The sequence below is a fragment of the Neoarius graeffei genome, chromosome 9 (assembly GCF_027579695.1).
Source record: "Neoarius graeffei isolate fNeoGra1 chromosome 9, fNeoGra1.pri, whole genome shotgun sequence".
NCBI classification, from domain to species: domain Eukaryota; kingdom Metazoa; phylum Chordata; class Actinopteri; order Siluriformes; family Ariidae; genus Neoarius; species Neoarius graeffei.
Genome location: NC_083577.1, coordinates 45,561,545 through 45,576,674, shown reverse-complemented (window position 1 = coordinate 45,576,674; position 15,130 = coordinate 45,561,545). Strand labels below are relative to the sequence as shown.

General features: G+C 40.7%; 1 protein-coding gene across 3 annotated transcripts; it reads right to left on the bottom strand.

The window, feature by feature from the left end:
* Positions 1–413: 413 nt before the first annotated feature.
* ska3 (spindle and kinetochore associated complex subunit 3) lies at positions 414–15,130 on the bottom strand. 3 transcript variants are annotated; one of them, XM_060929594.1, is made up of 12 exons: positions 15,088–15,130; positions 14,633–14,781; positions 14,269–14,333; positions 14,013–14,181; positions 6,914–7,361; positions 6,209–6,291; positions 5,267–5,466; positions 4,916–5,092; positions 3,598–3,771; positions 3,167–3,264; positions 2,539–2,669; positions 414–1,098 (listed from the first exon to the last, which is right to left on the bottom strand). In XM_060929594.1, exons 2-12 carry the CDS (start codon positions 14,742–14,744, stop codon positions 932–934), a joined length of 1,824 nt encoding a protein of 607 aa, XP_060785577.1. In that variant the 5' UTR covers positions 14,745–14,781; positions 15,088–15,130; the 3' UTR covers positions 414–931. The 3 variants fall into 3 exon arrangements, with proteins under 3 accessions (XP_060785577.1, XP_060785578.1, XP_060785579.1); XM_060929595.1 differs by lacking the exon at positions 414–1,098 and having other exon boundaries at positions 2,578–2,725; XM_060929596.1 differs by lacking the exons at positions 414–1,098; positions 2,539–2,669 and adding an exon at positions 2,725–2,798.

Below are 15,130 nucleotides of genomic sequence, written 5' to 3'. Positions count from 1 at the left end.
AGCAGTTTGGTGAAGTTCTAAATCACATCGGTGTCAGACCTATGGGCCTACCCCCCACTCCATTTTTTTCTTCCTCGGATCTGCATCACTCTCATTATTGACCTTTAGCGCTCTCAGTTGACGGAAATCCGTCGTAGCGACGGAAAACTTTAATCCATGGGAGTCTTGATGCTCATCCTTAAAGAGAGACTGAAAACTAAAGGCAGTAGACCAACGGCCAATATTTTAATAAATAAATCAGGGAGCAAAAAAAGATCCTCCTTCGCTTGCTTGGTACAGTAAAATGGATTGGCTGTGTTCAGCCTTGGATTATATGGAGCATTCACCCTAAAAATCCCTGTGAATGAGCTGTTACAAACCTATCGCTCATGTTAATATAAGTGATTAAATAATAATAAACATCTAAGGGGGCCCAAAGTTATACAAAAATTTATTATCAGCAAAATTTACATTTAATACATAATATGCTTCAAGTAACTGAAAACTACAACATCTGGTACCGCGTGGGTTTCCTCCGGGTGCTCCGGTTTCCCCCACAGTCCAAAGACATGCAGGTTAGGTTAACTGGTGACTCTAAATTGACCGTAGGTGTGAATGGTTGTCTGTGTCTATGTGTCAGCCCTGTGATGGCCTGGCGACTTGTCCAGGGTGTACCCCGGCTTTCGCCCGTAGTCAGCTGGGATAGGCTCCAGCTTGCCTGCGACCCTGTAGAACAGGATAAAGCGGCTAGAGATAATGAGATGAACATCTGGTACTGAAGCAGAAAAACATTTGGATGGGGTGTCATTGTGGATATGAGAATTCTGCATCATAGTCTGTTTATGTGACAAAGCGTGTTGCCAGATCACAAACCCAATCTGTGTGCAACATCCTGCAAAAGAAATCTGTATGTATGTACAGAAACCAACATCTTAAATACATAACCATGTCTTTATGTCTTGGTTAGGATCTTAAACGTTGCATTTCTTCCAAATCCCTGTACATTCTCCAACCTTTTCAGCTCAACAAAACACAAAACGTACATGGGAGCCTGAGGCCCCACGTCCAAGATCTTCCTCAAATCTTCAATATGAAATTCTTCAGAGTTTGTCTCACCATCTATCAGGAAGATACATTAAAAATGATTGATACATAATTATCAGTTTAAAGTGCTGATGACACGTTTTTGACATCTTTGGCGATGTTTTATAACAAAGTAATTCCCGATGATCCATATATTAATTCACGAAGGCGCCTATTTTACAAGTTATGATAAAAAACGCGGCTATTTGGGCAAATTTGACGGGGCTGCAGCACCCAGGAGACGAAAGAGGAGGAGCTATATGACGTCAGCGAAAGAATCTTCCTCCTCACTTACCAGTTTGTTGTTGATGCGACAGGTGTTCAGTTTATCATTATTAGTATTTTTATTAGACATTATTATATATATAGTTATTATGCCTTCACGTTGTGTTGCCGGCTTTTGCTCCAAAACCCACAAGGATGGGGTAAGTTTATTCAAGTTTCCCAGAGATCCCAAGCTGCATGCGAAGTGGGTGAAGCAAGTCAGGTGCACTCGTGACAAGTGGGAGCCCTCACCAACATCCGTCCTGTGCTCTGAACACTTCGATTTGGATTGTTTTGACACCCTTCCCAGCTTAAAAGAATCTCTTGGGTGTTCAGTTCAGCACAAACGTGTGTTACTACCATCAGCAGTGCCTACACAGTGTTGCCAGATTGGGAGGTTTCCCGCCCAGTTGGGCGGTTTCAAGTGCATTTTGAACATATTTTGGGCTGAAAAACGTCAGCAGTATCTGTTGCCAGATACTGCTGAAGTTTTCCAGCCCAAAATATGTTCAAAACCCACCAAAATGCACTTGAAACCGCCCAACTGGGCAGGAAACCTCCCAATCTGGCAACACTGCCAGTATTCCGGAGGGGGTCTACTAGTAGCTATGCCGGATCCAAAGACAGTCCTCCTGTCAGAACATGTGTTGTGAAACGACATAAGATAAAGGTACGTAGAGCTATAGATTCTACATGATAATCATAAATGTAATCAAAGTCGGCGTGATATCAGTCATGTATTTGCTTGTGAAAGCTTGCAGCTTTCATGTAACTGCCGCCTAGCAGCGAGAGGCAAAGGGTAAAGAGGGTAGGCTATCATAGATTCTATTCGGAAGAGATCAACACAATTCTAGACTCCCAGAAGAGGAAGAGCTAGCACTAGAGAGTTCACCGGCGTTTTCATGCGCCATTTCCATTGAGTAGAACCAGAGTAGAACAGCCAGTGAACCGCAGCGTGTTCTTCCGCTGACGTCACAACATGGCCACGAGCCACGGACCCAGTTTTCTTGCGCTGTGCAATTAAAAGTTGGATATTTGCGTAACAACAGCTTCTTTTCACGTAATTATAACAGAAATCTAACATGTTTGCCATGTTGTATAGTTTATTTAAGAAATTGCATAGAGTCATGTTCGTGTCATCAGCCCTTTAAATTAAAACTGATAGGCCATGACAGTAGTAAATTGTGAATGCAAGGCCGAACATTTACCGACCTGTGCGCCGCTCCTCAAGTACTTGGTTGACTTTGTTGAGTGCCAAGTTGAGACTGGTGAGGGGGATCTGTTTCATGTAAGATGCCAGCCCATGATACTCTTTTTCAGACACTTGAGCAACAATTTGAGTTCTGTCATGACAGTTGAAGCAGAAAAGTTGAGTAGGTTCTCAATCTAATTCAAATCTCTACAAAATTAAGTGGACAAGCCAGAGATCAGAAGTGTTGAGAAGGTTCTCTCAACTGAATTAAAGTCTGCACCTGAAAAATTAATAAGACGAGCTAATGATCAGAAGGTTGCAAGTTTAAGGAGTACCACCGCAGGGCCCTTGAGTAAAAGGACAATTTTCATAAGAAGCGTTTAACATGGGGCACATTTGTCAGTTATACTTCCATTTTAGAAATCATTTTGTTGCACACTAGCATTCACCTTCGATTCACCTCATCATATGCATCACATGTTTTTTATCCCCACCTGGGCATCAAATGCCATAAAAATCCACTGAAACTGCTTAATCACAATAATGCACAGTATACAATTTATTTAAATTAAATCTACAAAGCTGTCATGAAAAATATTATTCGCATACAAAGAATTATCATGCGTTAAAATAGAAAAACAGTCTTACCTGTTCTCCTTCCCAGGGGCCAGTGTATTCAAACTAGCCTTTGAGCTTGCGTGTACTGATGTAGTGGTGGGTTGTTTATTATTAGTTTGAGCCACAAGCTTCAAGAGTAAAGAAAATATATTAGTTCACATGCAGGCAAGAGCCACTGAAGTTTAGCCAACAACGTTTAAAATTATTTCATCTATGCTTTAAATTGCACAAACAGCCATGATCAGCTTCAAATTCATTACATATTTGCTTTTAAATTTATTTTACCATTATTATTTTTTTTAAACCATTTCAAATATTGGATGAAACCCAGTTCAACTAGACTCGTGATTTGTTTCTGAAATACTTGTTTGCATTGAACCTATTATTAGGATAAATGTGGCTGTTTAGAGTAATCCAAGATTTAAATAAATAAAAAGACAATTTATCTGGTAATATCTCACTTTAAAGATATCCTGTGTGATGGAGCTCATATCAGGCATCTCAGGGGTGCGCGGCTCAACATCAAACTCCATGCGGATGCGTGGTGTGGCCAGACACCAATCCTGAGTGTGTTCATCAGCTTGTAGCAGAGGACCTCGAGGCTCAGTCACTGCTGACTGAATACCTGCTCCTACCTTTATTCCATAAAGTAACAGACCAATCATGGGTTATATCAGACTGTCTTCATTTTAGGGTTCAACGGTGTAAAAAATTCTGAAAAACAGATAGGTATCTACTAGGGCTGCACAATATATCGAAAAAGTATCGATATCGCGATATCATAGTTTGCGATACACATACCGCAAAAATTACTTAAATTTCGATAAAAGGCACATTTTTCTGTGCTGTCCAATCACATTTGAATGTCAACAAGTGCCGCGGGATAACTCCGCCCCCTATTGCAAAACAAGTAAAAGCCTCGTGGTGATGGCGGAAGGCGGGAGCAAGTGTGGTGAGACAAACTTGTGTGAGGAGGAACTGGTTTCCAAAAAAAAAAAAAAATGCACGTCTGCTATTTGGAAGTACTTTGGATTCAGGAGGGGTGATGTACTGCAAACTCAGGTACTTTGCAAGACATGTACCTGTAAAACAGTGGTGGGGCGGCTCACTGGGACAAACACTGCTGTACAGCAGCATAAAAACATAAAACCGCGCTCTCCCTCACACACACACACTACCTCTCACTCTCACACACTACCGCTCTCACTCTCTCACACACACTACCGCTCGCTCACTCACACACACTACCGCTCGCTCGCTCACTCACACACGCTACCGCTCTCTCTCTCTCACACACACGCTACCGCTCTCTCTCTCTCACACACACACACACACACACCACTGCTCTCTCACCCGCATGTGTTATTAACAGATTGTGTTTGAGTTTATGGTGAATCTGTGTCGCTCACCTTCATCTCCCGGGAGCCGCTGAAATTGTCATTTTGAATGCTTTATGTTAATGTAATGTAGTTTTCAGTTTTTTGTTTACTTCAACTTAAGACATTTTCTGCTGCGCTCACAAAAATTAAGAGATTTAAAGATGATTGATGGACACCATTGCAGGTGTAGCCATGTTTTTCCAATAAAAAATAATGTTGGAATGGAAGCGATGCACTGGGTGTTTTTTTTAAATGCTAGATACAGGGCAGAACGGCGAGTAGAGGTAAGAAAAACATTATATATTTAATTATCGTGATACATATCGATATTGAGATATTCAGTCATGTTATCGAATATCGCATATTTTTCTGATATCGTGCAGCCCTAGTATCTACTTACACAAGGTAAAGTGCTGCTAAAAAAGGACTGTAGTCTTGGCATTTCAGGTGTGGTCTCCTCCATCTGAGAAAGGCTGACTGGCATTTGTGGAATCTCTCCAACAGATAGGCCTTCAGCAGGGCAGGATGTGCTTTTCAGTGAGCCTGGGAGACCCTCCCCTTCGTTCTGTTTGGTTTCCTGAGAGGTACAGTAGTCAGTGGATTTATCATCTGTATGATGTAACATTGTTTAATACAAACACATTCATCAAGGGTCTACAGTTATTAGTTAACATGTCTAACTTGTACAGCGCCCACCTATCCCAGAATATTCATTGATCAGGAATCAAATCTTTAATTCCATGGCACAAACCTTTCTGGCACTGACGAGCTTGCTGATGTATGGCGTCTCAAACGTAGGGAGTTCAGGTGTAGCAGCCGCAGCAGCACCAAGCCGAGACGGGGACTCAGAGTCACTCACTCCATTTGGCAGATCACATGACTGATCCGGTTGTTTATTCATCTTGATCTCCAGAGTAGAAAACACAGGCACCTCTGGGGACTCCATGCTGTCTGTCCAACCAAAAACAGGAATAATTAAGGGTCAACTTGTTGATTCTGCCTAAAACTAAATCACATACAGGACAAACAAACCTGTGTGGTCTTGATCTTTCACAATAAAACTACCAAACTATTTAAAAAAAAAAAAATTCAAAATCATGTATTCTGAATTGGATAGCCAAATAGAAAAAGGAGTAGCACATTGGGGTAAAGTTCAAAGTTAAATGGGGAAGACTGCATAATGAAGGTTTTCATTCTCACAAAATGCAGGTAAGTTAAACATACAATGTCTAAAATATTAATTGATTTTTTAAAATTACATAGGGGCGGCTCGGTGGTGTAGTGGTTAGCGCTGTCGCCTCACAGCAAGAAGGTCCGGGTTCGAGCCCCGTGGCCGGCGAGGGCCTTTCTGTGTGGAGTTTGCATGTTCGCCCCGTGTCCGCGTGGGTTTCCTCCAGGTGCTCCGGTTTCCCCCACAGTCCAAAGACATGCAGGTTAGGTTAACTGGTGACTCTAAATTAACCGTAGGTGTGAGTGTGAGTGTGAATGGTTGTCTGTATCTATGTGTCAGCCCTGTGATGACCTGGCGACTTGTCCAGGGTGTACCCCGCCTTTCGCCCGTAGTCAGCTGGGATAGACTCCAGCTTGCCTGCGACCCTGTAGGACAGGATAAAGCGGCTAGAGATAATGAGATGAGAAAATTACATAGAAAATCGTGTCAAAAAGATGAAAAGCACAAGAATAAAATCTTTACCAGAAGAAAGTCTCCCAAGAGGGCCACAAGATGGAGCTGTAGGCAGGCTGTGTGGTGATGTCTGGGCAGTCTCTTGCGTTTTGCTTGTAAAAACACACACACATTACAGTCATATTCTACGTAATATCACATATAATTCACTTAATTCTACAGCACCAGTCAAACGTTTGGACACACCTACTCATTCATAGGCGTTTCAGTATTTTGACCATTTTCTGCATTGTACAACAATACTGAAGACATCAAATCTATGAAATAACATATGGAATTACGTGGTAAACAAAAAAGCGTTAAGAAAACGAAAAATGTTTCATATTTTAGATTCTTCAAAGTAGCCAGCGTTTACCTTGACACTTTGTACACTATTAGCATTATCTTAACCAGCTTCATGAGGCAGTCACCTGGAATGCTTTTCAATTAACAGGCATCTCATCAAAAGTTAATCAGTGCAATTTCTTGCCTTCTTAATGTGCTTGAAATAAAACAGTAAATAATAAAAATACAGTAAATAGTCCTATTCCACAACTGTAGTAATCCGTATTATGCCAATAACCGCGGAGAAATGACATCCATCATTACTTTAATACATGAAGTGTTTTCTAATTAACATAAAAAACAACAATTATTGAATTAGAATGTGTATCCCAACTTTTAACTGGTACTGTACATGCACACATTCTTTCGGAGACTACGGATGTGCTCTACCTGTTACTCGGCCTGTCTTTTGGTGGTTTCTTGCGAAACAGGTCCATAGTGAAATCATTATTAAAACACATTGTGCTTTCTGTGATGCCAAAGTTTTCCAGTCGAGGGGTTAGGGCCTCCTCGTCCATACTCAGAGAGCACTTGGGTGTCTTTGGCTCGAATTCATGCGTGGTCATGTGAAGCGATGGCGGCGTGAGAGTCACAGCTGGAACAGGTGCTACTTCTTGAGGCATTTCTGAATTGCCAAGCACCATCTGCAGGTGGAGCACAGACAGGCCATAATCCGAGAGCTGTGGAGTGCGTGTTGGGTCAACAGCTGGAGGTGGCATCTTCTCAGGTGTTTTATATTCTGGAGCATCAACTGACTCCTCTTTATCTCTCGTTATCTCCTCAGATGGCTCATCATCTACAGAAGAACTCCCATCTGCCTCACCTTTACAATTCACTTCTAGAAAACAAGATAAAATACATGCATGCAAGACTTTTACACTTGGTTGCCAGTTTAATAAGTGCACCTACACAGTGTGGCAATTTCATCAAGTAAGCCTACCATATCGAGCATTCTGCAGGTGCACTCCATAAGTACTGGCACCTTGCCTGAAATTATCCAAAATTACTATATAAAAAGAATAACGTGCAATAATTTATATTTTGAACTCAAACAGACAGACATTCAATCACGTTATTAAACCTTGTTATAAATCAAACATTTTTTTTCTACAAACTTATGGACACCTTTGAAAATCGATGCCGGTGTCTTTCACAATTTCGGTGTTAATTTGGAAGTATGCTTGGTTCATCAGCTTGTTGAAAGTTCTAGCTCTGGCCAAGTCGAAAACTCCTGGCAGAAGCAACCAGATTTTAGGCTAAAATATCCTGATATCTAGCAGAATCCACAATGCCATCTACAGTGGGGCAAAAAAGTATTTAGTCAGCCACCAATTGTGCAAGTTCTCCCACTTAAAAAGATGAGAGAGGCCTGTAATTTTCATCATAGGTACACTTCAACTATGAGAGACAGAATGGGGGGAAAGAATCCAGGAAATCACATTGTAGGATTTTTAATGAATTAATTGGTAAATTCCTCGGTAAAATAAGTATTTGGTCACCTACAAACGAGCAAGATTTCTGGCTCTCACAGACCTGTAACAACTTCTTTAAGAGGCTCCTCTGTCCTCCACTCGTTACCTGGATTAATGGCACCTGTTTGAACTCGTTATCAGTATAAAAGACACCTGTCCACAACCTCAAACAGTCACACTCCAAACTCCACTATGGCCAAGACCAAAGAGCTGTCAAAGGACACCAGAAACAAAATTGTAGACCTGCACCAGGCTGGGAAGACTGAATCTGCAATAGGTAAGCAGCTTGGTGTGAAGAAATCAACTGTGGGAGCAATTATTAGAAAATGGAAGACATATAAGACCACTGATAATCTCCCTCGATCTGGGGCTCCACGCAAGATCTCACCCCGTGGGGTCAAAATGATCACAAGAACGGTGAGCAAAAATCCCAGAACCACACGGGGGGACCTAGTGAATGACCTGCAGAGAGCTGGGACCAAAGTAACAAAGGCTACCATCAGTAACACACTACGCCGCTAGGGACTCAAATCCTGCAGTGCCAGACGCGTCCCCCTGCTTAAGCCAGTACATGTCCAGGCCCGTCTGAAGTTTGCTAGAGAGCATTTGGATGATCCAGAAGAGGATTGGGAGAATGTCATATGGTCAGATGAAACCAAAATAGAACTTTTTGGTAAAAACTCAACTTGTCGTGTTTGGAGGAGAAATAATCCTGAGTTGCATCCAAAGAACACCATACCTACTGTGAAGCATGGGGGTGGAAACATCATGCTTTGGGGCTGTTTTTCTGCAAAGGGACCAGGACGACTGATCCGTGTAAAGGAAAGAATGAATGAGGCCATGTATCATGAGATTTTGAGTGAAAACCTCCTTCCATCAGCAAGGGCATTGCATGAAACGTGGCTGGGTCTTTCAGCATGACAATGATCCCAAACACACCGCCCGGGCAACGAAGGAGTGGCTTCGTAAGAAGCATTTCAAGGTCCTGGAGTGGCCTAGCCAGTCTCCAGATCTCAACCCCATAGAAAATCTTTGGAGGGAGTTGAAAGTCCGTGTTGCCCAGCGACAGCCCCAAAACATCACTGCTCTAGAGGAGATCTGCATGGAGGAATGGGCCAAAATACCAGCAACAGTGTGTGAAAACCTTGTGAAGACTTACAGAAAACGTTTGACCTCTGTCATTGCCAACAAAGGGTATATAACAAAGTATTGAGATGAACTTTTGTTATTGACCAAATACTTATTTTCCACCATAATTTGCAAATAAATTATTTAAAAATCAGACAATGTGATTTTCTGGATTTTTCTCATTCTGTCTCTCATAGTTGAGGTATACCTATGATGAAAATTACAGGCCTCTCATCTTTTTAAGTGGGAGAACTTGCACAATTGGTGACTGACTAAATACTTTTTTGCCCCACTGTATCTTCATAAAATACTCTCAACCACCAGTCACAAAACAACCGCAAAGCATCACTGCCATATTTTACAGTAGGTATGAATTTCTTTCCCTCCTCGCATGCAGTATATATCTCACCTGACCACAACACAGTAGTTCTAATGATGCTTGGTTCAAGGTAAAAATGGATTGACAAAGTTTGCCAAGATGGATAATTTATTGGCATTTATTAAAAGCATTTCTGACCACATATTTCTGAGGGGAAATTATTATAATTTTAAAGAGTGGTTCTATTGAGAATGTTTCTTCTTTTTTTTTATGACTCAAATTTTTATTTTCATTATAGAACAATACAGAACACAATGCAGTGCCAGTGGGATACATGATCTTAAAAATAATATTAAAATATCTTCGACATCAGTGTTGAAACCACTTTCCCAGCACTGTTTCTATATGCCTTACACACTGTTATTGTTACTTGATTCAACTCCTGCGGAAGATCTGGCTTTATTTCATTCTCAAAGAAGTCTCTAAATTGATAATATCTAAACTGGTCACAATCTTCCAGTCCAAATTCCCTCTTCAGTTTTTGAAAGCATTTAACTTTGCCCCGATCAATTATTGTGCATATTGCTGTAATTCCCTTATTTATCTATTGATCGTAATTGCTATCCATTGCCCCTGGTTTAAATTTAGGATCACTCAGAATTTTTATTTCCCTTTCTAAATTGTGTTTCCAAACCACTATAAACCAAATTTCCAGAGTGAATCTAGTAATTGGCTCAAGCATAGCCTTATATTTTTTAAACATGTCCCTGTTAGCAATCATACTCTGAATATGACACAGGAATATGACCTCTCTTTTTAATTCAATATCTTTCCACCTTGCGGTATACTCAGGGTCACACCAATACCAAAGGTAGAATCTGTGCAGCATAATATTCTAAAAGGTTTGGTAGAGCTAACCCACCTCTGTCCTTGGGAATCTGAAGAGTTGTAAATTTTATCCTTGGCCTCCCCCCCCCAAATGAAACATGAGATTTTTTTTTTTATTCCATTCTTTGAATTGTGATGTGGGGATTTCTATTGGTAATGATTGAAATAAATATAAGATTCATGGTAAGACATTCATCTTTATGATTTCTATTCTGGAACTAAAATCCAATGTTAGTGTCAACCATCTATCCATATCTTTTTGAATTTCTTGATTTAGACTCCCATAATTAATTTTGTACAGTTGTGTTAAGTTTCTACTAATACTTACACCTAGATATTTTATTGTTTTTGCTTTCCACTTGAATTTATATACATGTTTGTTGAATGGCTAGGGGTGGGGCATAGTTTATGGGTAGCACCTGTGTTTTGGTCACATTAAGTTTATAACCTGACAAGTAATGAAATGAATCCAGTCTTTCCATAAGTCTTGGAAGACAGACATCTGGTTGTTTTAGACTAATCATAACATCTGCAAATAGCCTGATTTTATGTTCCGTACCCTTTACTTCTATCCCTGCTATACCTTCATCTTCTCTTATTGCCTGGGCCAAAGACTCTATGAAAATCGCAAAGAGAGTTGGTGGTAACAGCCCTGTCTAGTAGATCTTTCCAATTTAAACCAGTCAGTGAGACTGCCATTTATTTTAATTCTAGCTTTCGGGTCTTGATAAAATGTTTTAATTATGTTTACTGAGTCCGTATTGGGCGGCACGGTGGTGTAGTGGTTAGCGCTGTCGCCTCACAGCAAGAAGGTCCTGGGTTCGAGCCCCGGGGCCGGCGAGGGCCTTTCTGTGTGGAGTTTGCATGTTCTCCCCGTGTCCGCGTGGGTTTCCTCCGGGTGCTCCGGTTTCCCCCACAGTCCAAAGACATGCAGGTTAGGTTAACTGGTGACTCTAAATTGAGCGTAGGTGTGAATGTGAGTGTGAATGGTTGTCTGTGTCTATGTGTCAGCCCTGTGATGACCTGGCGACTTGTCCAGGGTGTACCCCGCCTTTCGCCCGTAGTCAGCTGGGATAGGCTCCAGCTTGCCTGCGACCCTGTAGAACAGTGGTTCTCAACCGGGGGGGCGCGCCCCCCTGGTGGGGCGCGGAGGTACTCCAGGGGGGTCGCGAGTAGGCTTCATGTATGGAGGAAAAAAAAAATCTGGGGCTAACAGGCTATAGTAGCTAAGCAGATGCAACACATTTACCCATGTCAAAATGCAGGACATTGGACTATTACATACAAATCAATACTATTATAAAATCTATCATCAATCTATCATAAAATCTTGTGTGTGTGGCCGCATCAGTCGGGGGAACTGTGATATGTTCCCAAGCCTTGCAGACTTTATCAGTAATGCAGGCACTTCCCACGATTTCTCATCTGTCTTTCAAGCAGCGTCAGAGCACCTGTCGGTAATTGAGAAAACAGTTTGCGGCATACTTCACAGAGGATTATCGCTCTTTTGCGTGGGTTCGAGATCCATTTGTGTGTACTGCTGACGAACTTCCAGTTGACATGCAGGAACAGCTTATTGAGCTGAAGAGTGACAGTAGACTTAAGGCAGTCTTCACCTCATGCCCTCTTTCGACATTCTGGGCAGCATTGATGCAGGAGTACCCGCAACTGTGTGACGTAGCCTTGAAACTGCTCATCCCATTCGCATCGACCTACTTGTGTGAGGCAGGATTTTCAAAAATGACTGCGCTCAAAACGAAATATCGCAATCGTGCGCAAATTGAGGATGACTTGAGACTGTGCTTGTCAAACATTTCGCCAAGAATCAAGGATCTTTGTAAGGCAAAGCAGGCTCAGGTCTCGCATTAACGCAAATGCAGATCACAAAGGCACAGTTAAAAGTAAAACCTAAATTCACGCCTGGTCCCAATTCCCAATGATATCAATAGCCAGCTAATGATAAGCCTAATAAAATACCTAATAAAAACACTAATAATAATAATAATAATAATAATAATAATAATGCCTATTAATAATAATAGCATAATAATAATAATAATAATAATAATAACAACAACCAACAACAGCAATAATAATAATAATAATAATAATAGGCCTAATAATAATAATAATGCCTGAAAGAACATAAGTCTTGTACTACTGCCAACAGCTTAGTAATGATAATAGGCAATAATAATAATAATAATAATAATGCCCGAAAGCAGATTAGAAATGTGGTGCTACTGCCAATTATAACAATAGCCTAATAATGATAATAGGCCTATGTATTTCTATGGAATGGATAATGCTACTACTGCTGCTACTGCTACTACTACTACTACTAATAATAATAATAATAATGATAATAATAATAATAATAATAATAATAATCTAGCCCAGGGCTATCTATCTATCTATCTATCTATCTATCTATCTATCTATCTATCTATCAATATAAGGTGCTGTAGGTCGGGTGGCGTCACTGCGGGTGAGTGTGTTGGGGGGGGATGGGGGCGGGGCGAGAAGAGGGGCCCCCAACTGCAATGAACCAGCTTTGGTGGGGCCCAGGTTGCAAAAGGTTGAGAACCCCTGCTGTAGAAGGATAAAGCGGCTAGAGATAATGAGATGAGATGAATGAGATGAGTCCGTATTGAAACCGAATCTTTCTAAACTAAGATATAAAAATTTCCAACTAATGCTATCGAAAGCTTTTTCTGCATCTAAGCTGAGCAGCAGTGCACTTTCTCCCCTTTTTGTAACTTCTTCAATTATGTGTAAAGTCCTCCTTATATTATCTTGTGTTTGGCGCCCCTTAATAAAGCCACATTGATCATTAATTAGTTCTGTCATGAACGTTTCAAGTCTCTTAGCTAGGATGGTTGTATATATCTTATAGTCACAATTTAATATTGATATTGGCCTATAATTTTCACAGAATTCTTTATCTTTCCCCTCCTTGGGAAGAACCATGATTATTGCTTGAGAATGTTTCTTCTTAGAAGAAAAATAGTTTCATTTTTATTAAAAAAACAAAAACAAATCAACCCCCCCACCACTTTATTTTATACACTGGACTGCTCATTTTAACGAAGAGCACTATTAATTCTGGACACTATTTACTGATTGTAGCCCACTTGTTTCTTTGCAGTTTGTCTGGAAATGGACCACCATGGGACTAGCAACGGCCAGATATTATTAGTGTAGCGGACATTTCTCAGCCATGCCCCAGACATGGTAGGTGATGTGTGTGTATTACAGGTATGCACAAATGTCAGAGCAGCATTCCTGGGATTTTTAAAAACGTCAGCTGCTGGGATGAAAAACGGTGCAAAACGAAAACATCCAGCCAAAAGTAATCCAAGGATCTCTGATCAAAAACTGATCACCAATAAACAGCTAGAGGGTAATTAACACAAATTATAGACTGCTGTACCTGATACACACCACAAACACTACCCTGTCAGTGCCTAAATTTTATATGCACAGTGTGTTGCTTATGTATTGCAGACTAGGGCTGATGCAGCACAACAGATTAGTTAGTGTCTAGAAAGTGCACATATATGGTAGAGGTATTTATCGGAGAATAATGATCATAAATAATAATAACGATGATGAGTATTTAAAGGGTTAAGATCAGAGCCATTAGGTTATATTGAAAATACTACAATGTATCAAAACACACCTGACTTCAGGGAAGCTTTCTGTGGTTTGTAGCCATATTTTTCATAATGTCTCTGAATTCTTTCGATGTCCTCTGTAGTCCGCTGTTTCAGCACCATGCAGGCTTTAATGAACCTCCTCAGCTCAGTACTCCCATCCTCCTGAGATGCCACTTGTTTTTGAACCTGTTTCTGCAAATTGTTTACTTCATGTCAGTCTCCGACAGAGCCAGAACCCTGAGCAAACTAAAATCTAACCATCAAGACTCAGCTACTTACCTTAAGTCCTCTAACTTCAGAATGGAGCTCATGTAGTGCTTGGACTGCACCACTTTCTGTATCATCTAAACAAGTCAGTAAATCAAAAACATCTGATGATGATGATAAAGCTCTAAACTATATTATTTGAAAAATAATAAGGCACATCATAAACATCTATTAGTCTACATCACAGGTTCCCAACCCTGGTCCTGGAGTACCCCTGTCGTGCACATTTGAGTGTTTTCCCTGCTCTAACACACCTACTTCAACTCAGAAAGGGCTGAAAAAAAAAAAACAATCAAATGTGTAGGACAGGAGAGAATATGAACTCCTAAACATGAGGTCCATATGAAGCATCTAAATGAGAACCAATATGAGGTACCATCGTCCTGGTGCAGGTTTTGGCTGGCGGTGTGTTCCAGGTTGGTTCTCTCGGTGTCTAAGAACACAGCCAGACTCCGCAACTTGGCGAAAAAGCGTGTCGACGTATCCATGTGAACTATTGTGGCTGGCTGGCTACATTCAGAGAGGCTAGCATGGAAATAAATACATATATCAACTAAAATTCTCATTCAGTAAATATCCAATAAAACATCCCAATCAGTCACTCAGCTGCACGAGCGTCTAATCAACACCAGTGACTCCTAGCAAACGTTAGCAAAACAAAACTGCTTAGCTTGCTATTTAATATATAATGACACAAAAAAGTTAATTCAGTTAAGCTACACCTCTCACATTGTTTTACATTTGTTAAAAAACTAACATAACGTTTCATAAGTTTGAAACAATTAAACATGCACGAACCACAACAATAAGAAATACAATAAATAAACACACCGAACAACCGCCAGACAGGTTTGAAATTTGGTGACGCTCCTTC